At 38.9% G+C, this 26,131-nt stretch overlaps 1 protein-coding gene across 1 annotated transcript in view; it reads right to left on the bottom strand.

Annotated features, from left to right (window-relative positions):
- Nucleotides 1–26,131, bottom strand: part of LOC140242405 (androglobin-like) — an 88,822-nt gene that overhangs the window by 19,502 nt on the left and 43,189 nt on the right. The window contains exons 18-28 of the mRNA XM_072322141.1: nucleotides 25,305–25,424; nucleotides 21,985–22,018; nucleotides 19,987–20,151; nucleotides 19,086–19,239; nucleotides 18,428–18,542; nucleotides 17,033–17,197; nucleotides 10,910–11,054; nucleotides 7,104–7,142; nucleotides 1,921–1,948; nucleotides 1,248–1,342; nucleotides 554–647 (exon numbers count right to left, since the gene is read on the bottom strand). Coding sequence (XP_072178242.1) covers nucleotides 554–647; nucleotides 1,248–1,342; nucleotides 1,921–1,948; nucleotides 7,104–7,142; nucleotides 10,910–11,054; nucleotides 17,033–17,197; nucleotides 18,428–18,542; nucleotides 19,086–19,239; nucleotides 19,987–20,151; nucleotides 21,985–22,018; nucleotides 25,305–25,424 — 1,154 coding nt within the window. The remainder of the gene's footprint in view (nucleotides 1–553; nucleotides 648–1,247; nucleotides 1,343–1,920; nucleotides 1,949–7,103; nucleotides 7,143–10,909; nucleotides 11,055–17,032; nucleotides 17,198–18,427; nucleotides 18,543–19,085; nucleotides 19,240–19,986; nucleotides 20,152–21,984; nucleotides 22,019–25,304; nucleotides 25,425–26,131) is intronic.

Here is a 26,131-nt window from a genome sequence, read left to right as displayed (position 1 = left end):
TCAGTTATCAAGAGTCACTAAAATGACTTACTAAGGAAAATTGATGTGTAACAAGTAAGCCAAAAGGACACACAACAAGATAATCCTGGGTTCAAATTTTGTTGTGAGAGTGCTTATTTTTGGACACAAATGTTTTACTATTAATGTCCTGTTGACCCATGTATGAAATATGGGCACCTGGCACTGCTGTGAATAATAACAATGGAAGAGCTGTGTGTACACAGGAGAGGTTACCCCTGGATTTTTGACATATCATTATCGTCATCATCATCATCATCACTGCTACGTGACCACTACTATCATGATAATCATAAGAATCATCACCATCATCATTATCATTATCTTCATCATTCCAATCCTCATTATCAATTTCTTCAACATTATCATCATCATCACGACAACTATGACAGTGTGGACTATATCATATGGAATTTTCTTAACATTTTCCCCAGCATGTCATGCCAAGTATTTTGTTGTACTTGTTGTTGTTGTTGTTGTTGTTTAATTTATTTGTTTATTAGTTTGTTTGTTTGTTTGTTTGTTAATTTTTTACCTGAAGAGGTGGAGAGCATGCTGCTCCAGGTTTGGTTCCATGAGACTCCAGGCTTTCTGTAGCTGCTCCTTAGCCTGAACATTCAGTTCAGTTCCTGTGAATAAACACAGAATTGCTAAATGAATAAATGGATTCCCTCATGAGGCCTAAGTATATCCAACTCAATTTCATTTGTGCTCTTTGTTCTTGCCATTTTCTTTCTACAAATAGTACTAATGTACACAAACCAACCATACAATTAGAAGTTCTGTCATGTACAGTACATGGTATACATGACAAGGCATAAAAGCTCATATTCTTGAAATTGACAAGACACTGGCTTTCAGCATCATGACACAACCTACAGTCAGTGAACAATAGAATGTCGCATTTGTTGCTTAGTTTTGTTTTCCACTGGCAATAGTCTGAAACAGTAGCGCTGCAGCGAGTCTGCATAAAGCACCAGTTCTAAGTAAAACTGCACTTGTAAGATATTAACCACAAGCATTTCCTTGGAAATACTGAGAATGACTTTGCCCAGAAATCACACTACAGCTGTATGTAATCCACAAGGCCAAAATCTACTTGGAATTGGGAAATGAGAAATTCAAATCGCAAATAAGTTATGACATCATCATTACAGTGATCTGCTATTTAAACGTATCTGTGGCATTTAATAAGATATCATACTGAAGAAATGAGCCGACATTCTTACCGGGCGTTCTCGCAGCCTTGACCCTGCGGACGTAGGTTCCTCTCCAATTCCTGGCAACGAGGGAGACAGCATTCTCCTCCTCATCTGTCGGGTCCCTGCTCACAGAGACGGAGGAGGAACAAAGAATTAATCCTCGTCATGTTACTACTGACAGGGTCTTCAGAATACACCGGCATCCTATGCACTGGTACTAACAGAGTTACTGATTCACACCCACACATGCCTGTGCCACAAGTCTGCTAAAAAGTGACAGTAATGTGATACTCTCACACGCTATAAAAGACAGAGGAACTACCAGCGACAAAGTTATGAAGAAGAGAGTCATACTTCCTGTCATTCTCTGAGTTTCGAATTAAACGACAAAAGGAAAATATTTTGAATGAGTCATAATATACCACATTGGTTAAATACTTCTATACTTACAGTGGCATTGCTCTGAATTATGCATTACAAAACAAATTGGTATGGTCCTCAGTTTTCAATGAGCTTTGAATATGTCTCAAAATAAATTTGGGGCATATTCTAAAAAGTGTACAGAAAACAGATTCATATTGTATCACACCATAGCTAGCTTTGAGAGAGAAGGGCAGAGGGGGAGAGAGAAAAATGAAACTGAGAGGAAATGAAAAACATATTTTGTGGATGACATAGAAATATATGAGATTTAACTCACCTATCAATCCAGTGGTCTGGAACTTCAACTGTTAAGAAAAGGAAGGAAAAAAAAATCAAAACAAACATTACATTGGAAATACAAGTATCAACTTCTTTCAATGGAGTGATGTGGGCATTGCTCTTTCCCATACATTCATACTATATACATTACGACTTTAACTATTGCACAAAGTAAACTAAGCCTAGCATCCCTTTGATAATGAACAGATGATAAGTTGGGTCCCATAAAACAAACAATTTATATTTTCCTTCAAGTACTGGCACAGTACAATGAGATGTATCGAAATTACTCTGAAGCACAAGATTGCATAATATGGTAAACAGGTTACAAAAAAAAAGAATGACAATCTACTTTCCCTCAAAATTAAGTTTTGTTTATAACTGTTTACAAATTCATATCTTTTCAATCAATACCTCCCATATTTTCACAAAATTGTCAACAAAAGTGTCAAAACCTTTAGTATCACTGATGTTATGTTTTCACAGCATGCCGGTTCAGTGTACTTTCGTGTTGGAGGGAAAGTCATGACTGACCTCAGGTGGTTGGTTATTTTAATAAACACACTCAAACATTATGTTTCAGTTACAATTAGCTGGAGAGTAATGGGGTAAAAAAAAAAAAAAAAAAAAAAAAAAAAGAGGGGGTGATGTGGGAAGCAGGATACGCACGGGGTGGGGTATGGAGGGGTAAATATACCAGGGGGGTGTTTCATAAAGCTGTTCGTAAAGTTATGAACACCTTACGAGCGACTGGTGATCAGTTCTTGTGCTGAACTATGGAAATTCTGATAAGTATAGCACATCAGAACTGATCACCAGTCGCTCGTAAGTTGCTCGTAACTTTACGAGCAGCTTTATGAAACTGGGCCCTGGAACAGGGATTGGGCTGGGTTGAAGGAATTGCAATCATTGAATCAACAGTGAGTGAGTGTGTGTGTGTGTGTGTGTGGGGGGGGGGTATTTTGCATATTTCTTGTATACTAGATTGATTTTGGAAGAGACTACTTCTACCATTATATGAAAGTTTGTAAAAAATTAGGCATGATTCCCTCTTTCACTATGCTAACATTTCTGGGTACTTGGTTTGAACAGCTTGAACTGTCCATTTTTCTCTCTTCCATTTTGTTGGAGGTGGAAGTACAAAATGACCAAAATACTGAAGGTATGAATACTGAAACAGAGTCTCCCATTGACAGAAAATTCAAGTTGCTTTTTGTTCTTTGTCAATACCAATGAACCACAGCTATAACTGCCATCAATCCACATCTCTGGTCTATATCATTACCATATGATTTCTTTTGTTAACATTACCAAGCTGTCGAAACATTACAGGGACTTGGGAATTTTATCAAGAGTAACTTGCATTATGTAAAACAAGAAAATGATATCCACCACCAAGGCGCAAAAAAACACAGCAACACAAGGCAACCTTGTGAAACACAGCGCGTTGCTTTGCATTAAAAAAATGACAATATATAACATGACAAATAACAAAGGGACGAAGAAACAGTACAATATTTTCGCATTAAACCCTCTTCACAAGAATCAAATCCAACACAAAACAAAATGTACAGTGTCATATGAAAAGAAAAAAAAAATTACACATACAAAATAATCCTCAATAAAAGGGCAAGAAACCAAGCATTTTGCTGGTTTTCCTGATATTCCCTGTGTGGTATTCTGACAAAAACAAGCTTGTGTACAATGCAATTATACAGCATTATGTGATTCCTGCGGAATAAAACAAGTTTGTGACGGTGAAGTACGAAAAACAGAAAAATTACATCACATCATCAGCAACAACAACAACAACAAGACATTCAACAATCACTCATTTAAAAGATCTGTTTGGAGCCAAACACATTATTCAATACAGAACGGGGAATGACAAATGGTGGACATTACACGCTCATGTTGGACAAGTGCACAAAGAGATGGCCACATCGTTTGTAAAATCAGTCAATATTGTTACTTTAGAGCAACAGGGAGAGGAGATTAATGTGTGATGCATCTCTGCGACTCGTAGTATTAAACATTATCAACTCGCTGTGTGAGAAAATTCCATTGGGTAAAGGGAAGGGTGATTCCTTTCACTACAATGCATCACTTGCATATCTGCATGCAAACTAGAATCAGTCGAAAAGAAATCCAAGCTGGAATGGACGAATTAATTCGTTTGTTTGCAGGCAGGATTTTCCCAAAATCTTAATCGGAAATAAATTTAAGATGTAGAAAAAAAATGGTTAAATTATGACTCGTAATCATGGTACAGTCTTCTGACTTTAAATGTTCTTGTCTACAAGGATGCCTTCATAAAGAAAAGAGTTAGAAAACACAATGCAGGCCCCAATCATGGCTGTAATGTAAAGATATTACCCCCCCCCCCCCCCTTGTGGCCTGTTCACATACAATGTAGTCACAGATTTCAATGTACTGCCCACATTTTTTTTTACCTATTTTCACATTTAGTCAACAAAGATATACTGTATTCCTGTCAAGATTGTACAGTTAGAATTCATAGATGTACCTAGAATTGATTTATTTTAGTGTAAGTTTGGTTTAGCAAGTGCAAAATGTGTTTTGTGTAGTGCTTTCGTCAGATGACTTGTCGTTTGTAAAGTGTCATTTCAATGTTGCAGCACACAATAAAACACAGCTGTGAGTGCACAAAGCGGGAAGTAAGCACAAGACAGAATGTGACAAAGATTTCATTTTAAAAAAAAGCAACGAGACACACCGCCCTGCGGCTCTTCCTCAGCGGGCTCTGTTCGGAAGGCAAAGAAAAAGCAAACAACAAATAAAAGCAGAATACATTTTGGGCTGGACAACCATGCAAGGGATGTAAAAACAAAACACAAGCCACATAAAACTTGCACCAAAGCAACCTCCATTGTGCATTCCCAACAACTGACGACACTGGCCAGAAATTTAACAAAAAAAAAAGATCCGTGTCAAGTGTTTTGTGTACAAAAAACAAAAAAGAACACCCATAGGAGAGAGTGAAATTGTGTCCCACAGAGTACCCAAAAGTACATAGGGGTGAAAGTGTGGAGGAGACACATTTTTCACAGGGAGCGGGATTCTGATTGACTCTCATTTACCTATGAACGCTTCAGATCCTTCATGTCAGGTTGTGAGTAAAAACAGTCAACACCATGTTATATGGAAAAGTCTGATTTCCGGAGGTCACACTCGTATTCTTTGCAAATAAAAACTGGACGAGGGACTGTATGTGCCACACAGGTGCCACAGCACAAAGAGTTCTATCGAATTGCACTGGCAAAAGTGATTGGATTCTTCTTTCTTTTTCTTTTTTTCTCCACGTTTACCACTCAGCAGACACTGCAATTATCCTGACAGACTGAAGTTCTACCTAATCTGTAAATTTTGATCAGTACTCTGTCACTTGTGATCGATTTTCAATAGTTGATAGATGGTTAACAAGAGTTTTTACTGTAGCTAAAAATGCAATGTCATATCCACTGCATGAAAAAAGTATTCCCTGCTCATCCAGAGTACCAAAGGTACATGCACATGTTCACATCAAAGAAGTGAGACCTGTCTTTTTAAGAGTTTGTCATGGATAAAAACATACACACAAGTTAATTTTTGCAAACTCAGGTGGCTGTGCTGAATACTGAAAATGCCTTTACAGTTCCATTTCATAATGTATTCAGCTTTCTCAATGAGAAACTGAAAGGGTTTTTGTTACACCCTTCCCTCTTAATGTCCAGCCATCTTTTGCCTAGTACAGATTCAGTTCCTCTCATCTTGTGACACAGAGGTTGGAAATTAACTCCAAAAATGTTCCAGCGAGCAGGGAGAAACCCTACAGAGAGAGATAGAAGATTCACAGTGTGCTCACGTATTCTGGATGAAAAGTGAGTGGACGCCACGCGCACCTCGTGCAAAAGATGGTTTTTCCTAACACCTTTTAGCTATCCAGGTGCATCTGTGCACGTTCAACACAACTGCTTGAAATGCACAATGTACACTTCTACACTACTTTAATGAAAAATGGCATGATGGGTGCAGCTACATGTAATGGATAGGACATTTTCTGGCAGAAGCACACACAAATATCTGCAAGCGAGCTTTGCCTTTACTTAGAAACAGGGTTAAAACATCACAATTTTACTGTACAATCATTTGGATTTTACACATGACATGACAGGTATTATACCAATATAAAAGGAAAGGGAACAGCCCTATTTCAGTGTGCCAGCGATCAACATTGACAGCTTCTTGATCACATTACGCTTTTGTTTGGTTTGTTTTTTGATAGAAAAAATTCAAATCTGCCAATGAGCTTCTTAAAGCATTTTCACTGCAACATCAGCGACTGCTTGAAAATTGGCAGTTCACTGAACCACATACAAGGAGCAACTGCAAAGCAAAAGAAAGTTTGCTAGTACTTGATTTGCTTTTCATTTAAGTTTAAGTAAACATAAAGCGACAATTAACATTATGATACAGAATGCCAATCAACTGATGAAACCATACGAGGGGAGGGTTTGCCTCCGTTATCTTGCACCACAAAATGACCAATAAGTCATGATCACTGCGACAACAGTTATTACTAAAGTTGTATCCAAACAAACACTGGACGAGTTTGGTATCAAATCAATGGTGGGCATGGGGATCCTTTAAAAGATAAGACATAAATCTATCCACCAATCCAGGTCCAGAGTCAATAGGGATCAAGAATTGTGTACTCTATCTTCTTGATTAATGACAGAATCTGCATGATAGCAGATATTACATTCATGCTTTTCCCCTTGCTGTGAATTACTTTTTTTTTCTTCATTAATTTTCTGTGATGTAAAAATCTTCTTCAATCTCCGCACCCGCTTCAATGACTTATGTAGAAAAGCCAAGCTACACAAATCTAATTTCAAATTTAATGCTTGGAGTTTTCAGCCAGTAAGATCATGTTCTGATGATTTTGAATTATTGCAACTTGCTGATCATTTTGTGGTGGCAAGTAACTCATTAAGATTGATACCACTGTCATTCTCACTATGAATATGACAGTACTCTAATGAATACTATAGTAAATGAAAAAATCTGCCCCCAAAATCAAAACAAAACGAAAACTCTGATGGCTACTTTAAGCTATTTCTACTTGCTTTTTTATTACATGGAATACACAACAAAGGATTGTAATAATAAGAAACTTACTCTTTCTCGATTTTGCTGACTTCCTTGAGGCACCAGTCGCTGTGTATAGAAGAAAACAAACAGCTAGTCAATCGCTTGATACTGCTTGAACAAATAACTTTTAAACATACATAGAAGTTGCTTCACATTATCAGGATCTGTAACTATTTACACTGTCTTTTTTTTTTTTTTTTTTTTTTGCACGCAAAAGTAAATCAACATCTTAGCTGCTGCATTTGCACTCCATTATTAAAATCTAAAGCAACTGGGTGAAATGAAAACTTAAGTTTCTCATTCACTGAAAATCACGATCTTGCGCTCTCTTTTGCGTGCTTTCTTTCTGCAACATATGTAAAAATGTTTGAAACTGATAATCAAGCTACCCAACTTGCAGGTTGCATTGCTCAAAAACCAACAACTGAAACTGATCAATCTTGAACACTTCAAAAACTACAATGATGTAGTGATAAGAAGGAGGCAGAATTATTAGATAAGTTCTTTAAAAAAAGAAAAAAAGAAGAGTAACTGATCGGGTTATGTCACTTATTAGCAAACAGTGCCATTAACCTGATCATTTTCTGTGTGAAAACTCATGATTAGATCTCAGAGTGTCAAAAGGATGAAAAGATGCAATGGCTATTTCATTCTGAATTGAGGATGGGGTTAAGAATTAAAGGTTCAGCCAATGACGAGATAGCTACATCATGCTGTCTTATTGAGATATGAAAACACTACAAAATCAGAAGTCAGAAGAAGCTACAAAAAACTTGAATAGTTCTGAAGGCATGAATTCATGAAAATCTATACAAGTAGCATGGAAAAAAAATACTAGATCTTAAAACTGTTAAACAAAATATGCAGAGAGACAAAATCTTGCAGGATGCTGCACTACCAGAATCAGTCAGTTTCACACATGCTTCTCAGTTTCTTGTTCAGGTGTGGCATATTTGCCAAACTGTTAAATACCAAAAAAGAAATTCTACACAAAATTGTAGGTTATATGATGAAAAGTGCCAGCAAATCTATGAACATGAAGAGAAGGGTTCATGATTATTACAGTGTGCCTATGAACATGCAATATCATCATTTCGGTGCTGCAAAAGAGTGTAGAAAGACATGCAAGTGATTATTTGTGGTTGCAAATGAGACCATTCACGACAAGGCTACAACTTGTACCACCATCTGTGGCACTGCTTGTCCAAGGTCAGAGTGATAATACTATATGGTGATACCATGAAGGATAACAGAATTTGCATGCATGCAGGTGTGTGCGCGTGTGAGTGTGTGTGAATGCATTTGCTATCTATAGTGAAAGGCAGGAAATGGATGAAGTGCAATGCAAGCATCCATTCCTGACAAATGATGATACAGTGTTGGAGGCTACAGGAAGTCTCGGATGGATGTTAAAAGCAGAGAAAAGTGTAACTCAATGGACCGTCGGTATATATACCTCCCCAGTCACTGGTGTGGTCTGCAGCGTGCAATATGGTGGGGAGACATAACGTGCAGGGTGCGTGGGTGGTGGGATGGGATGCACGCAGGGGGGCGGGGCAAATTAGGGATGGATGGAGAACAAACAAAAAGGTGAGAGGTCATTTACAGGGGTGTAACATAATGGCCCAATGTGTGATGGTTCTATATGGTTCTATAAGGTTACAAGATATATAGTCAGGGTTTTTTTTTGTTTAACTGTCTTCATTGTTGTTTTAAATGAGGTAGATGGGTGATACAGTACATCATTACAATCACAATAAAGCACACAAGAGATTACAGTGATCAGAGAGTGAATGGAAGACATTCCATTCTTCTTTTTTTTTTTCTTTAGTCTGTGGTTGAATTACATTCCTAAGTTGAAATTCATACATGAGCTCTCTGATTCTATTTCATTCCTTAATACATGTCTAAATCTGAAGACATATCAAACTACTGGAGTTTTCATCACTGCAAATGTCTTTTGATAGCAAGCAGTTCAAATTTCTTCACAAATGTCACAATTCCACCAGTTAAATTCAAACTTTCATAACAGCCAACTCTTGATATGAATGCATATTTTCTAATGGCTCTTTGCATGAAAACATGTATGCATAATGTACACACCTAAAAAACGTGTTTTCAATGCTTGTGGTGTACATGTGCTAAACTATTGAACATTCCAGGTGACCTTAATATTGAATATACTATTTTGGTATGTGTGCCGACAAATTATGTTTTCCATGGTTTCAGCATCTCAACACGTGCTACTTCAAATTCCCAGTGCAGGATTGCTGGAAGCAACTCTCAAGAAATGACAGAAAGACAGAAAGAGGGAGGAATAAATAGAGGAAGAAATAAGGCTGAGAAACTTTAAACTGCCGGAGTTCTGATACTTACACGGCCTATCAACCACTGAGCGGTCTACGGATGGTTGGGTGTGAATAGCAAATTCAAAACAGCCATACAGTATAAAGTTCACACACATGCAATTGTATTATGGCACTGACATTGGTGCTAGCCTAAACAAAGCATCTACTACAGCCCTTGTGCTTTAATAATAGTCTCTTTGTGTTGATGAATTACCAATATGTGTAATTTCATTGTTGATTGAGAACACATGCACTACAGTCTTGGATATTTCTACATTGTAGTTACATGTACGGGGTCCCCATGCCCTAAAGTGGATTCAAAACTTGCTAGATTTATGTGTGGCATGCTGGTAGAATGTTTGGCTTCAAGTCAACATGGCTGCAAAACTGTCATATTCAGAGAGGAAAAAAGTTTGTTGTCTATTGTTAGACATAAAACCCTGGTTTAAGAGAAATGAACGCTTGATATATAGTTACGCATATGTACAAAAGAATTTGCTTATTGTCCAGAAGGAATGACTTTATATTACATCATAGAATTGTTTCCAAAAGCAGTCCAAATCATGTTTATTTGTTTGACATATCATCTTTGTGGCGAAAATATGGGAACAGTACAAAGTTTTACCAAGATGAAGTACAGAATCAACTGACTGCATGACTCCTCATTGACTACAGTTCTCTCTGCTTTCAAAGTAAAGTCACATATAGTCCTTACAACTCGACACCATGTGATAAGTATAACTGACAGACATGATGGTTGAGCAAATGTATGTAACATGATGTAATGTGCCACAGGCAAGGCGATTTGTTCCATTTGCAGCATTCATCATGCCACATTGTAAATCCACCAAATTATCCACATTGAACAGAGCTGTCAGGCATTTGATGATATGATCAATATATTACTATGATATGATGATGTACATTGTTGGAGTCTAACCAACATCTTGTGCAGAGCAGATTTCATGATTTACATTCACATGCATTACTTTGTGCTATGAGATGAGAATGAGACAATGGCGTGTTGAACAGTACTAGAACTGGACTAGATGCTAGTCATAGATTAACTTAAAAAATGTATGCCAACACCAACTTTTAGTAATTACACACATAGACACATATCAGTGATAGCACATAAACATGTAACATTGAAAAAAATTTGACATCAACATTGGCTGTATTAAAGCACTCCTTGACAGATAACATCACAGTTAGTCTATGGATTATTTAACAAATTTGGTCCAAGACTCAAAATTATGAAGTCAGCTTAGTGATGCATTGTGTGTTGTGTTGGTATATAGATGGACAATGGACAATGGATGAACTAATGATTTTAATCTATCAGAGCACCAGTAAATATAACTATGCTCCTAAGAGTCAATGAAGTCCTGGAGTTTTCTACGTGAAGCATGTCACGAGTGTGTAACAGCATTGGTGGTATATATGCCTACATGTACACATACTTAGGTACGTGAAGAAACTTACCAGGCCTGCTAGCACTGAGGGGCACGCCCGCAATGTTACGCGTGATGACGTCGAAGTTGAAGGCCTTCCAGGCAAAGGTCATCTCGGGGGTGAGGTGCTCGGCGAGGGCCTTGCGCAGCGTGTTGTACATGGCATCCCGGAAGATCTGTCACAACAAGGGCAGGGGGGATGGGTGAGAGCACATACCAAAGAAGAGGGGCTTAGTCAAGCATTCAAGCAATTCTATTACGTAATATTCGTATAAGTCTTCAGAGGTTAGCATTTCCCAGGTGTTTAAGGCAGTGAAGTCACATAATGAAATTCAAAGTAGGTAAAAATTCCAGGCAATCCCAGTTGGCTATAAATACCCGTGTCAGTGAGCAGTAAGCATCTTTTTCAAGTGTGACGGCAGTGAATTATACCAGGGAGGTGAGACACCTCCCTGATTATACATCTCAAACTCCAGTGTCTAGTGATCAGGAAGACGACGCTACCTCTCAGCCCCCATCCCCGCGGGGAGATCAGGGCATGGAAGGCCGCCTTGAAGCTCAACTAGAGAGACCGAGATACTCTCCCGCTTCATGGATAGGGCGGCGGCACACCGTGGTAATGACAAACGGCATGCGAGCCATGCCAGCTGGTGCAGGAGAGCTTCTCCTCCCGGCGATTAGTCCGGACATGCGAGCCATGTCCGCGGGGACAGGGGCGCTGCCCCGCCCATCGAAGACTTCAGCGAGCTAGCCATCCCCATCGGCAGCTCAACAGACGACGATATTCTCATGTCAGCCTCCTTCCTGGCAAGACTGATTGCGTTGCCCTGTACGGGTGGCCTTGACTCTGCCCTTGTGGTTATGGTCATTTGACAACCGAATTGATCCGGATGCCATGTCCTTACAGCCAAACTCTTTCAAAGCCTGGTACCAAATTCGATTTTAACTTAAATTCTGATCTCATTTGGGCCAAATTTAAAAATTGGCTGATTTGCTAATGAAGGCAGTCACACTGCCCATATCAGAAGTTAAGTGCTCTATAAAATCGCGAAGCAAATCTAATGCTCAATTGCCATCGAATGCCCGAGCAGTTCTCACACCAAAAATCGAGAGCAAAATTTGGGCGATCCTCCTTCACGAGGCCTTGGGTCCTGTGAGCTCCCAACTTCTACAACAAAATGTAGTGAAGGGACTTCTACCACATAGATAAATTCTTTCTGAAATTCACAGATCATGCACGAATAATCATCCATGCAATTGACACAACGAGAATTTTAACAACTCATGTCACCATCGACGGCCTGACACTCCCGGGCTTTGCTTATCGTATGATATGAGCATGCACCATCGAGGTATCTTGAAACCCCTTCTCAACCCTTCTCAACAACACTTGCGCAGCAAGTCGATTCCACTTGGTAGAAAGTTGTTCAGAAAGACATCTGAGAAAAATTGACAAGTGTCACATAAGCATACATCGTATGTCATGAATGTCTCTACGCAAGCCAGCCAAAAAAGAAGAAAAAAAAAAAAAAAAAAGGATGAGTTCTGTCCAAAACCGTTCAGTGCTGGAAATCTCAAGCTTTCCAAAGATGACTGGTCAAAATAATTCCCGAGCCTTGGATATTGGCCACAATATTTGGCTATGAAGCCAATAATTTCATTTCAACCCCATACCAATAAATTTTTCCTCTACAAAGTGTACATTCTACCAAGGAGGAAAAGGCAACCCATGAAGAATTGTCTCCGAACATTCTCGCAAAGCAAGCTATTAGAGAGATTCCTCACATGGAGTATCGACTCTATTCTAGCGCTACCAAAGACTGGCGGTCTAAGTCCAATCATAAATTCGAAAAACTTGAACAAATTTGTAAGATACGAACACTTCAGAGTGGAACAGTTTCGCTTGATTACGGCCTTAATTTTGCCCCTCCAAAGGGTGCATATTTATCCATATCCGTTCACCTTGTTCATCAAGCATAGTCTTTCGAATGGAAATACTAAGTAGTATTTTCACTGCATTCCTTCAGTGCCTTCCATCTGGCCTTAATTCGACCCCACAGAATTTCCTTAAAGTTATGAAACCTGTCTTTGCCTCGGTGAGTAGTGGCATTAGAACAATCACCTATTTCGATGATATCCATATTCTTTCTCACACCAGAGAAGAGTGTCTTGACAAAGCCAATGATCAACTTGTCACCCTTAAAGAGTTTCAGTAAGGATTTCGACAAATCCAGTTTCAACCCAAAGCACGTCGAGACCTTCCTTGGTTCTCATATTAATTCCCAGCAAATGATTTTCAGTTTTTTCCTCAGAACAAGATTGACAAGGTTACTGCCCTTGGAAATTCAATCTTGTATGGCACCGAAACCAAAATTTCGGGATTTTAATGCCTTCCACAAAGAAATTTACATTCTCGTCACTTGGGACTAGAAAAAATAAATCAACTAATGCTCTGCGTAAAGCAGAAGATGACATCGACACGAAGTTTGGTGTCGTTATCTAGTCACGCGATACAAAACATTCTTTGGTGGTGGCTGTCTTCAAGACAAAGAATTATTTTCCACCTTCATTAGCATGATAATTTCAAGCGATGCTTGCATCTCGGTATGGAGAGTAGTTAATTCTGAACAATGACAATTCCTTTGCTCAGAGAGTCTGGAGTGCCAAACAGAATTCCCCGCATAGCAATGTGTGTGAACCTCTTGCAATTCAGTACGGTCTTGAAGCCCTGTGTGGCTCGTATACAAAAAATGTGCTTATTCATAATTCGGTCAGACATTTCTACAGCTAATAGCATACCTGACCCGAACGAATTCACGGCCAACATTGGAATTGGTGTCTAGCAATTGGATATCAGCTTCACATTCAACAGATGTAGATAATTCTGAAGTTTTCTGCTTGTCTCGCAGAGACATGAACAACTAATTACTATTTCACATGTTTTTCACCACACAATCCACAAACTCTACAAATGGATTAGCAACACTCCTCATGTCAAATGGAAGCCAAGTTTTATTGCCCTGACTTTTGATGCCTTTTTCCTTACCCTAGAACGTTTTCAGTCCTCCATAAGCTTCAACTGAACAAGGTGACCTGAGCAATCCTCACTGCCCCAATGGTGGCGGCAGCCATGGGTCTCATTATCGCTCAAAATGCGAATAGCCCCACCTCTATTACTCCAAGAGAAAATTCTTGCCCCACACCCTCACCCACCGACGAGCCTCCAGCTCACACTAGCCGCCTGCATGGGTGCTCTCTGCTAGCGATGACAAGCGGCAGACACATCGCAGCACATTGCAAAGCTCCTTTCATCATCATGGCAAGACAATACCAATAAACAAAACAAATGAGGGTGCTTGAAGACAGTAGCAATGTCTGTATTCTGAACAATCTTGTGATCCTTTTTAACCCGTCTACAGAACACGTTGTCAACATCTAAGCCAATAGCATAGCTTTTCAACAAAGCCCACTCCACGATTAACTCATAGACCTGCTCGGTCTTCCATACTACCTGAAACCGAGAGCTATGACATAGGCAAACAGCCCCTATAGTCGGACTTATGAAGGGCGTATCTAACTCCGACCCTCGCAAGCCTAAATACAACAACACTTGGGATGTTTCAATTGTTTCGAATCACTTTTTATCGTTTCAAGATACCTATGAACTATAGATTCCTTCAGTGCCTTGAGCCAAAAACAATTTTCCTAGCTCGTTTCGGCAAAACGTACACAAATGCTGAGACATCTAGTTCTTATGACATTACCGGAAGATGATGCCACGTTTGCACATTAGAGATATGGAAGGTATATCTCTAACCAGGTAATTAAAGTGCCTTCTTTTACTTCCAACCCTAAACTCTGTGTTCCGATCAACTCTTCATGAGTATATTAAATGCACAGAACATCTCCAACGAGCAAGTTCAGAAAGCAAACTCATAATTTCTCCGAAACATCCCAACAAATCGGTGACGACAAGCATCTTGGAGCGGAGGCTGAAAGCCAGTCCCTCGCAGCTGCTTGTATAAACACTTAAAATATAACTAATATACTGTCAATAGCTGTACGTATACATCCCTGTACACTGTACTGACTGCTGCATACAATTAGGTATGAATGTATTGTTGCTATGGAAACATGTACCGAGTTTGTTCTGTCTTCGAGATCAGTATGAAAGGGTACCACAGGACGTACCTTGTGTTCATATACATAAGGATTTGGGAGCACAGTCATCCCGCGTTCATCCCAGACTCTGGTCTGGTAAGACATCTACGGATGCTAATATGAAAGTGGTATCACATTCTCAGCTCATAGCTACAGAAGCGCCGCAACTTCTAAACTTTCGCGCATAAAGTATAAAGGTCATAATGAAATCTTGTCCACAACTGACTGGACGAACGCTGGTACATTTTGAACCTTCTATCTTCTAACAATTGATTCCACATTAGTTCAACAATTCTCAGTTCTGCTGAGTTAGAAAGATACATGTAAATTGTGATAGTATGTGTATACCTGTATACTAGTATCTCAGTTAAGAACAATGTCATAATACGAGTCAGATAAGACACAAGACCATAAATCACGTTACGTTGTGCATTGAAAAATGGCGACACATTATTCGGCCACTCGTTTAGGAGATTCGGTCCACCAAACTGATGAATTTAAACTCTAATATCAACCCAAAATGCAATGGACTTGCCTCTAATTATTGCTGCAATATTACTATGCCGAGTATGAACTGGTTAATGTCTAATTCTTCCTTCAAATGTACATGAATATTAAGGAACATGATTAGGATTATGTCTTGATTAGAAAATCGGTACAAGAGGTCCATTGTATTTGATTAATTTGTCTGTGCGCTATCTTGCTTAATCCTGCTCCAGTTAAAGCACGCAAGGTATCAAAATGATATCATACTCAAAACCTATGCCGTGCACCTTATACTAGTAGGTTCTCAAGCAAACTTTGCTCGAGTTCTTCTCTTGTTTGCGACAATACTGTGTCACCATCGATAGACATTGTCTATGCATGAGGAGTCATGACCAAAGTTTCAACCTTGTTGTGAAAACTGTCCATCATCCTTCTTGTCCTCTTGCCCTCACTCATGCCACTAGACTGACTTCTGTACGGAACTTTGAACATGCTAACCTCTGAAGACTTATACGAATATTACGTAATAGAATTCCTAAATTATACAAGTAATAAGAAGTATAATTAGAATTCTATTAGTAATAATGAAGTATAAGTCGAAGAGGTTCCCACCCAGCATCTCATTTGATCGATACTCTTCAGTTCTGAACCCTCCCATTACAACACTGTACAGAAGTCAAAACTGGTGGGCCCTTATACCGTATGCTGATGTTCTGCTTAATTGCTTGACTTGAGATGTCCATACGTATAAGAATGCTCCGTGCCTTTGGAACAGCCATGATTGTGCTTTATTTATTGCTTGTCTGTATGATGAGAAGGACCAGTGAGCTAATTGTCTGCATTGCACCCAACACTGCATGGTGTTGCTGGTCTGTCTATTTAAAGCCGTACTCTCTTTGAAAAGATGCTTACTGCTCACTGACACGGGTATTTATAGCCAACTGGGATTGCCTGGAATTTTTACCTACTTTGAATTTCATTATGTGACTTCACTGCCTTAAACACCTGGGAAATGCTAACCTCTTCGACTTATACTTCATTATTACTAATAGAATTCTAATTATACTTCTTATTACTTGTATAATTTAGGAATTATGCAGGTACGGCACGATCTAAGCAATAGCCGCATTCATATGTGCAAAATAGCAGGATGACGATCACGCTCCAGATCTTGAGATTTTTGTAAACATTCACAGGGACAAAAATAGCCCACTAATTGTCGATCAATGAATTGATAAATCTATTGTTCTTGCACATCACAGTGGTATTGTGCCCACGCTGTTGTGATGTGCACTTTGAATAATCTTGAGATTATTTGGTCAGGTGTTCACTCCTTCACTGCGAGGCAAATTAATGTGCTAATTCAGAAATAAGCGCAATATTTCTTGAGAAAGGTGGCGATCGGCACAACAGGGCACGCTTGAATCCTGAGTTGGTATACCTATAAGATTAAGGCTGGTACTGAATATAATGAGCATGTATGCTCCCGATGAGTGGCCCCACTTACCTCAAAGTTGTGGATGACCGACAGGTTGTTGGTGCGGACGGGGCAGTGCAGGTAGCCTAGCTCCTTCATGTTGGTCTGGAAGAGCTCCTTGTTGTCAAAGTTCTGGATGGCATTCCCAACGGTCTGCATCACCTGCATGGCCTGGTCCACAAAGCGGCAACTCTCCTGGAGATTACAGACAGATCGAGTAGGGTCAGAAAGGAATTGGGTCAGTTCCAATGGCAGGGTGACACATAGTCCATTTAAACTATTGAAGTAGAAGTCAGTTTCAGAGGCCTCCTCGAGCAGCCTTTTAGCTCAGTGTAAACAGGCAGAATACAGCAAAGGCGAGCTGATAAGGCTCAGAAACTACTTGCGGGGGGCTGTTTGCAATATAAACACCATATTTCGAAAGGTGGCTTTTGGCTGATCCAATATTAAAATCAAACCAGTCCACATGACTGACTGCAAGAAAACAAAACTCACATTTATGCATGAATGTGGTATTCCAAAGTGCGTGCAGTTTATTGGAGGGAAATTCTGTTACGATGAGAATGGAGCCAGTCAGGGCCTGCTTGGACAAAATCTAAACGGGCAGCCCAAGCAGTGTAAATAGACAAGCCATTGATTCTTTGAAAGGGCTTTCAAAATTGTTTAGGATTTGCATACATACACTCTACATACATGTACATGTAGTTGCAGACTGTACTTAAAGGACAAGTTCACCTTCATTAACATAAGGATTAAGAGAATGCAGCAATATTAGTAGAACACATCAGTGAAAGTTTGAGGAAAATTGGACAATCGATGCAAAAGTTATGAATTTTTACAACTTTTGTGTTGGTATCGCTGGATGAGGAGACTACTAAGGCTCGTGATGTCATATGAGTACAACAGTATAAAGAAAATGTAAAGAAAATTCAACATATTTTCACTTTTTTCGCATAATAAAAGAGCACTTGACTTGCCTATTTCTAAAGGCAATGGGAATAATATTACCCACAACTTATGTCAGTAACGAGTCAAGGGAATGTGTACTTTTTTCAAAAGATGAAATTTTGTGAAATTCTCTTTATATTTTCCATATATTGTTGTACGCATGTGACATCATATACTGCAGTAGTCTTCTCATCCAGCGGTGACTTCACAAAAACTTCAAAAATTCATAACTTTTGAACAGATTGTCCGATTTTCCTCATACTTTCAATGATGTGTTCTACTAATATTGCTACATTCTCTCAATCCTAATGTTAATGAAGGTGAACTTGTCCTTTAATGGTTGAGCACATTTCAAATACAAGAAGAGGTTTCAAAGTAAACTCTTCTGTTTAATTTCACTTACAACAAAGTCCTCTTAATCTAAAAAGTAATTTTCCCATTACAAATGGATGGGCAAGGGCTTTGAGGACATCATACCTTAGTCAGGTGAGTCATTACAGTCTCTTCATCACCATAGGTGAACTGGACGGTCGAGCAGAGGTGGACGTGGTACCCCAGGGGAGCGGTCATCATGAACCGCAGCACATGACGCCTACAAGTCAAAAACACACATTTCAAGTAAAACCCCATGGCTGTACATTGTCTCACTGTTTGTTCTGTCATCAATCACACATCTATGCATAGCTCCTTCGATATAGCTGACCATCACAACATGGCTGTAACTTATATATCACTTGAGATTCTTTGGGGTGCATTGCTCCTAACCAACGGGCAAGATTAAGATTAATTCATAAATATAATTTGAATTTGTGATTCTAATTTAGTTACATATGTCTTAAAAAATCTAACCTGAGTGATTTTTCCCTTGAATCATTATCAAATCACTTAATTTTCATAGGGTGACAAGACATTTTCTCCTGTGATGAATGCTCCAGTCTTATTTTCTCCAAGGACCTAAGGTTAGGGTTAGGGTTTTAGGTTTAGCTTGATGTGAGGATTAAGATTGGGGTTAGGGTTATGTTTGTAGGTACAATTTGTTTGGCTTGTTGTGCAGATATTTCATGGGAGCAATTTTTGCAGGAGCAAATGTCACGGAACTGTCCCATTGTGAGTAGAAGGGTGTGCTCATCCTTACCCCGGAGGAAGAGTAAGAGCTGCTGCCTTGGTGAAGGTGGAGCGTATCCTTAGGATGGGCTGGCCTACCACCAGACTCTTCCAGGAGTAGGGCTCGGCCACCAGCAAGCCGGGCGTGGTCGGGGTAATGGGCGTGTCCTTCGCCTGGATGGTAGCTATAGGGGCAGAGATGGAAAGATGAAGGAAATTTATTACTGGCTTTCAGTGACTATGTAGCTAGTTACTGGTGTGTCATACAATAGTGTATGTGGGATTGTAGAGTACATGAGATGGGGGCAATTTTTGCAAAATTCTGTCACTGGTCTTTGCAGACCTGCTGTAGATGCATATGCTCTAGTTTAAAACTGATAATTCATGGAAGCATTTAGTATATCAAAATAATAATAATAATAAACTAAACAAAATACTGAAGCAAATATTGACATAATTGCATTGCAGTAGGAACAGTAAACTTTTTCTCTTTTTTTTTTTTTTTTGGGGGGGGGGGGCAGACATGGGTGATATTATCATGTCAGCACCAACCAGCCTTGAAGATTTTGACATCTTTAAAGATCTTGTGACCATTTCAAAATACACCACTAGACTTTAATGATACAAACTACAGAGAATTCTTGGGGTGGCACAGAATTAGACAAATTTTGTGAATCTATCTATACTAACAAATCTAATAGTAATGATATTGGAACACTACATCTGTGAAACAAACTTTCTATTAAGTCCAAAATTCAAAATAACAACTGAATGAAAGTGAAAATTTGTACTTGTACATGTACATCAATCAATGTTGAAAAAAAAAAAAAAAGGAGGGAAGGTTTCAATGCAGGACTATTAGAGTCAGGTGTGATGTTGGAGTATTAAACTTGGCGTAAGACGGCATCCATCTCTCTTTGACGATTTCTCACCGTCGGCGACGCTGCTGGAGCCAGCTATGGACTCAGTGTCCTTCAGCCGGTCCTTGTCCCTGGTGGAGCTGTGAGAGGTCTTGGGGAGGTCGGCTGGAGGGTCAAACCACTTGGACAGGGAGGAGAAGCTGACGATGATTTCCGTCGGCTCCAGGTTATCCACAACTGATGCGGTAAGCGGTGCGGTTAAGGAACAAGTTTCTCCAAATCTTGAACTTGAACTTGAACTTGAACTTTATTCTGTTTCATTTAAAAAACATATAATTTGTACAATGACAAACCGAGGACAGTAAACGAGTACATGAACATGCATACGTAACATAATAACAACTATAAATGAAACATGGAAACTACAAAAGACCGGAGTCTTATCAGGGTAGTTCCCAACAGACAGAATAATAGGAAATAATATTGCAATACGATCAAGACATCGGACAGGTGAAAGTATTACAAAAAAACAAATAAACAAACAGACAAACATACACAAAAAATATATTATCATTGATGAAATTATAGTGTTTAGTCATATCACCCCTAGAAAACAAAAACCATAAAATTATCTATAATCATAGTGTATTTCATAATAACAAATCTAACTTTCTATTAACAAGTGTCTTTTCAGATTTTTCTTAAAAATATTTGTAGTTGGAGAATTTATAACTGTATCTGGTAAAGAATTCCACAATGAGGGTCCAGTGTGTCTAAGTGTGTGCATTACATACATCTAATCTACCTTAAATAAATGTTATTTATTACTAATGCGAGTATTATAACTATGAATTTGATAATTAGATTTAAACATACCAGAAATCATCTCAGGTAGCAAATTCATTTTATGCTTGAACATATACATAAGAATATTAAACTTATTCAATTGATATATATTCAAAACATTCATTTTCAGAAACAGAGGCATTGACGGCGCTTTATAATGCGAGTTTGTACAGAGTCGAATTGCTCTTTTTTGAAGGATAAAAGTGTCGTGTAAATTTGATTGAGGAGTATTCGCCCATACAGCATTACAATAATTCAAATGAGATAAGATCAAACTGTTATATACACTTGTAACAAAATCAAAACCTTTGCAGGTAAAATACCTTTTAACCTATTAATTACTCCAATATTTCTCAAATTTTTTTTATTCATCATAGTTATATGTTTTTTCCAGTTCAAATTACAATCAATATAACTCCTAAAAATTGTGTATATTCTACTCGAGATAATTTTACATCATTCATTTTTACATCATAAAGTTCCAATTCTGGAATCTTTTTCCTACCTTTAAATAAATACATATAATTTGATTTTTCAATATTAACAATTAATCTGTAGTCACAAAACCACTTTGACAATTTGAATATTTTCTCATGTTATACTTTGAACTAGTGAAAAGGGTTTAGACTTATGAAAATGAGATCAACAATTTTTCCTCTTCTATACTTTCCCCTTGAAAAAGTTGTTTTTGTTGTTATCTGCAAGGTCACTGTACAAGGGCTTGCACTTGAAAACATGTTATGGAAATACAATTCTTTCTTTCTCGAAACTGAATTACTTTTGATTAATACTTTGTTCTTTGTGTGTGCTTGTTAGAGTGATGCCTTGTCCTGTAATTATTGACTTGTGTATCAAGTTTGGTAAATTGGCATAAGTACCTGTATTCAACTAACTTCAAAAAATTGACATCATAGAATTTGACCCAAACGTTTACTGAATATCTTTCCCAGATTTTCTCACTCCAATGCCCTGCTGCACTCACTTTTTCACCCTTGTACAAAATCTTTAAAAAAATGTGATCTATTCTGTAAGATGTAATGAGGTCACTGGTCACAGAAACAGCTACAGCATTCCAAAGAGCCTAAACAACAAGCCTAAACAACTCTCATGTTTAAATAGAAAAGAAAAGAAAAAAAAGAAAGAAAAGAAAAACAGAATGATAAAATGTCCTTGTCATGACTTCATGGCACCAGTTTTACTCAATCAATTTTTTAAAAAGGATACACAAGTAGTGTGGGGACCGGTCGTCGGTTGTTGTCTGTTGGGTAAAACACCAATATGAAGGATTCAAAGTTAGAATCTGCCTTTCTTATCAAATCAATATATAAAGTGATGAAAAATGATCATTGTCAAGACAAGATATCAAATCATTTGAGTAAAATTAAGACTTCATGAAAGTTCACTTGCATTTCAAAGTATATTTTCTACCATGATGTGGTGTTTATCAACATGAAAAAGTTTGAAGTTAATCTTGCAGCAGAACGCTCAAACATTACAAGGAGTTAACAAGGCAATTTACACATTGTGAGGTTTTTATAAAACATGGAACCTTATAGTTCAACAGATCCTATTAAGACACAATATATCAAACAGTCAGAAAAAGATTTCACAGGTCTACACTATAAAGCAAGTACATGTAACATGCAAGTTGTAATCATGACACTAAACATTGTCTTCACAAGGACTAGAAAACGAAAAGGACTGGCAAACATAGCCTAAACAAATCAATGACAATCAGAACAATGCCACCACAATAACCAACATCCCCACACCCCAGTAACTTGTGCACCGAGCCAAGACACAAGAGAATACTGAAGTTCCTTGCACCTACAGATTTCCACGTTCCCACTTCACAAAGACAAACACAAGTTTCCATCGTCAACATAATGTGCCACCCACGTGAAACAAGAAACTAAACAATACCAACTGATAACCACTGCACATGAAACATTTATACCTCACAATAACATCACTGACTTATTTATCATTCATCTAAATCATATTGAAATACCACATCAATTTTTAAAAAATGATCTTTTTTTTTTTTTTTTTTCAATTGTGCATTTCTGACACCATCTAAATGAGATATGAAGTTAGGGATATATTCCACACTTCAACGACATGGAACCCTTTAAATCCCGCACCTCTAGTCTACTGTGAATACTTTTTGTTCGTGCTGGCGAATGAACATGAGCTGAAGATTTTAGTATTAAAGCAGAAAAGGAGTCTGTCAAGAGTCCCAGCACCCAAGCTATACACCCTAGAAGTATGTGGGGTTTTTTTGATAGCAGAGGAGATGGGTTGTGATTTTCTGGTGTGCAAAGTGTGAAGCAAAGATTGTCGGACTACAGGTCCTACTACCCCAGTATGTAATACTGTATATGCCATATATTTTGCGAGTCTAAACTTTCGCGAATTGGGAATTCCCGACGAGTTTGTGAGTGGTTAAAGTTGGATCGTGGAGTCCTGTACTGAACGGAGAAATGTACATGCGTACATCACATCCACACTGGGATCAGAGTAAATATTTCGCGTGCCTTTAATTTTGCGAATAGCACCCGACTTGTGAAATTCACGAGAATAAAAACCTCGCATAATATTCGGCGTATACAGTATACCATAAATACCATTTGAATACCCTCAATGACGAAACTTCTGTGACTTGCAGTGGATGCTGTTTTGTTGCTCTTTTTCAAGTTCCACAGACTATAAGAATGGTAATGCATGCTTTCTTTTCCATTTCTTTTCTTTTTGCCATATTGCTTCATGCTACTGGAGAAGGCCGTGTTTGAACCTTCGCCTAAATGTGGCAGGCATTTTGGTGACTTGCAAATGTTTTCATGTGAATCTCACATGTTACATCTTCACTGAGATGTGAACTCACAACATGCATAGGTGATCACAGTGTCTTTATCGTCGCTGGGGTGACAAGACCTCTTATCTACAAAATGTCAAATGTTCAGGAGAGCCAAAAAACATAGCGGCCAAAGCACAGTGCTGAATGGGATAGCCTTTCCTTTGACATGCCATGGTAGCTTCATTTTTCGAGTTAGACAGTTGGGATTTGGACAGGACATCACTAAACCCATTATTTGACCATTAATCCAAAAAAGTCATTTTCATTAAAATTGCAGATACATGTACAAGGTCTTGACACCCCAGTGACGTTATGCTAATATACCCTTAGAATGTGACGCTGAGTATATCAATTGATCTTCAACTTGTTTTCCCCCCCCCCCCCAATAATAGTAGAAAAAGAGAACATCATTTTCCATATCATGCTTTAACTGCAACTGCATTTTAAAATATGGAGTAACAACTTACAAGTGTCATTCAAGAAAAGATAAATCTGTCTTTAAAGCAAAGTTCATGCATGAGACAAACCAACTAAGAAAGGAGTGTAAACACTGGTGTACTACTGGTGACTTGAACTATTTCCGAATCTTTGGTTAGGAAAACTGAACAGGTAGTCGGTTCTCCGTTGGTGTAGGTGCTGGGTGGGGTGGGGTGGGGTGGGGGTTGGGGTAGGAGGGGGTTGGCAAGAAGAAGGGGAAACTAGGATTCAATTCCAGACCATGGAGGGGCGGTTGGGTGAGAGAGAGAGCTGATTGCATTGGGATAGTGGGGAGGAAAAATGGACATAAGGGTGATTCGTGGATCTTGGACTCGTGGCTGAACCGCCTCAATGACAGTGAATAATTCCATCGGATTAAGGGGTGGAGGTGGGGTGGGGAGTGAATATTTCCACTGGATAAAGGGGTGGAGGTGGGGTGGGGAGTGAAACTTTCCACCGGAATAAGCGATGGAGGTGGGGTGGAGAGTGAATATTTCCGCCGGATTAAGGGGTGGAGGTGGGGTGGGGAGGGAATATTTCCACTGGATTAAGGGGTGGGGTGGGGTGGGGAGAGATCACCAAGGATGTTTAATCCATCAATCAAGATTTGATGAGTCGAGACCAAAATCATGGAAAACAGAGTGGCTGGGAAGAGATCGTGAGATATAATTTCTCAGAAATGGTTCACCTTGGTGCCTTCAGGAACCTGTGGGGCTCCGCGCTACAAAACACATGGCATGATTGAAAACAAAAATCATTTAATTTACATAGGTGGGTGAAAAGGAGGAATCCTTTTCAGTATCCTGCAAAATGGCGGGGGATGCATCTATGAGAACACAAATGTAATGGCATCTGTAAACAACAGCTGATGGTCGATAGCAATGCAGATCAAGTCTCAAGCTCAGTACTGGTCCTTAGCATGACAACAGAAAACTGCACCTCCAAATCTTCACTGGAGGTGCAGCTCACTTCTGGACACTAGTATACATACGTAAGTCCAAAGAAGTAATTTAGCATAATATTAAGTAGGTAATAACAACTCTAGAAAGGATGTAATGATTGACGTACAAGACATTCAAATGATGTCCTGTACTTTCAATTTACATTTTAGGTCAAACTTAAATCTAGCATTTTTCCCTTTCCCATTCCATCACTCCCGACCCAAATTAGGCATGGACTGCTTGCAGGTTGCCGCGGCAACCACACTTACATGATGCGGTGGCGAGGGGCTGAAGGGCATCCTAGCCGGGGTCTGGGAGGTCATTGACCCGCTAGGGTTGGCCGGGCCGCCCGGAGCTGCCGACTTCTTGCCTGCTGTGGGCTGAACATTCTGTGGAGTTGGGGGTAGGTAGGGATTCACAAACTAAGCATCTAACACACTATGGACCCTTGCTAAAAAGTGTCGAGAAAACAAAAAGGCCTTTAAACAAGAGAAGGAAGGCAGTCCAACTGGCATTCACCTTGATTCATAGGCTGTTAAGGGCAGTGTAGATCTATTCTGTGCCATAATCAGAATAGTAGCCAAAATTTGCAAATTATTCTGGATGAATGTCAAGAGACATAGTTCAGAGAGACAGGAACAGAAACAATTCCAAACACATCATCATCGCACAATAGAGAATGATAAAACAGAAACAGAACTCAGAATTCTGCAATGTTATAAGCTTGTGCAACTGAGTGATGCCATATATCAAACACTAGCAAATCAAAGGATGGACTACAGTATTTTTTACTTCCTTCTAGCCTTAAAGATCAAGTACAACATCTTGATCTGACATTTGATAACTTTCAAGCAGTGGTCATCTTGACGGCATGTATCTTGTGACACAATGCACCTTTATGTCACTTGACATTAAATTTGCAAATTGTGGCTACTACATGTACTACCATTAGGCTTTTACATTTGCACCATGCGCATTCAATATTTCACATTTTTCAACAGTACAAGAACAAAGTATTCTATTGAGCTTTGGTAAAGTGGATGGGAGTACAGGTCTGATTGAAGGAAGTAAGGGTCTTATGCAATGGGAAGAGCAT

The sequence above is a fragment of the Diadema setosum genome, chromosome 19 (assembly GCF_964275005.1).
Source record: "Diadema setosum chromosome 19, eeDiaSeto1, whole genome shotgun sequence".
NCBI classification, from domain to species: domain Eukaryota; kingdom Metazoa; phylum Echinodermata; class Echinoidea; order Diadematoida; family Diadematidae; genus Diadema; species Diadema setosum.
Note: the sequence above shows the minus strand (reverse complement) of the source record. Positions and strands in the feature narration are given on the sequence as shown.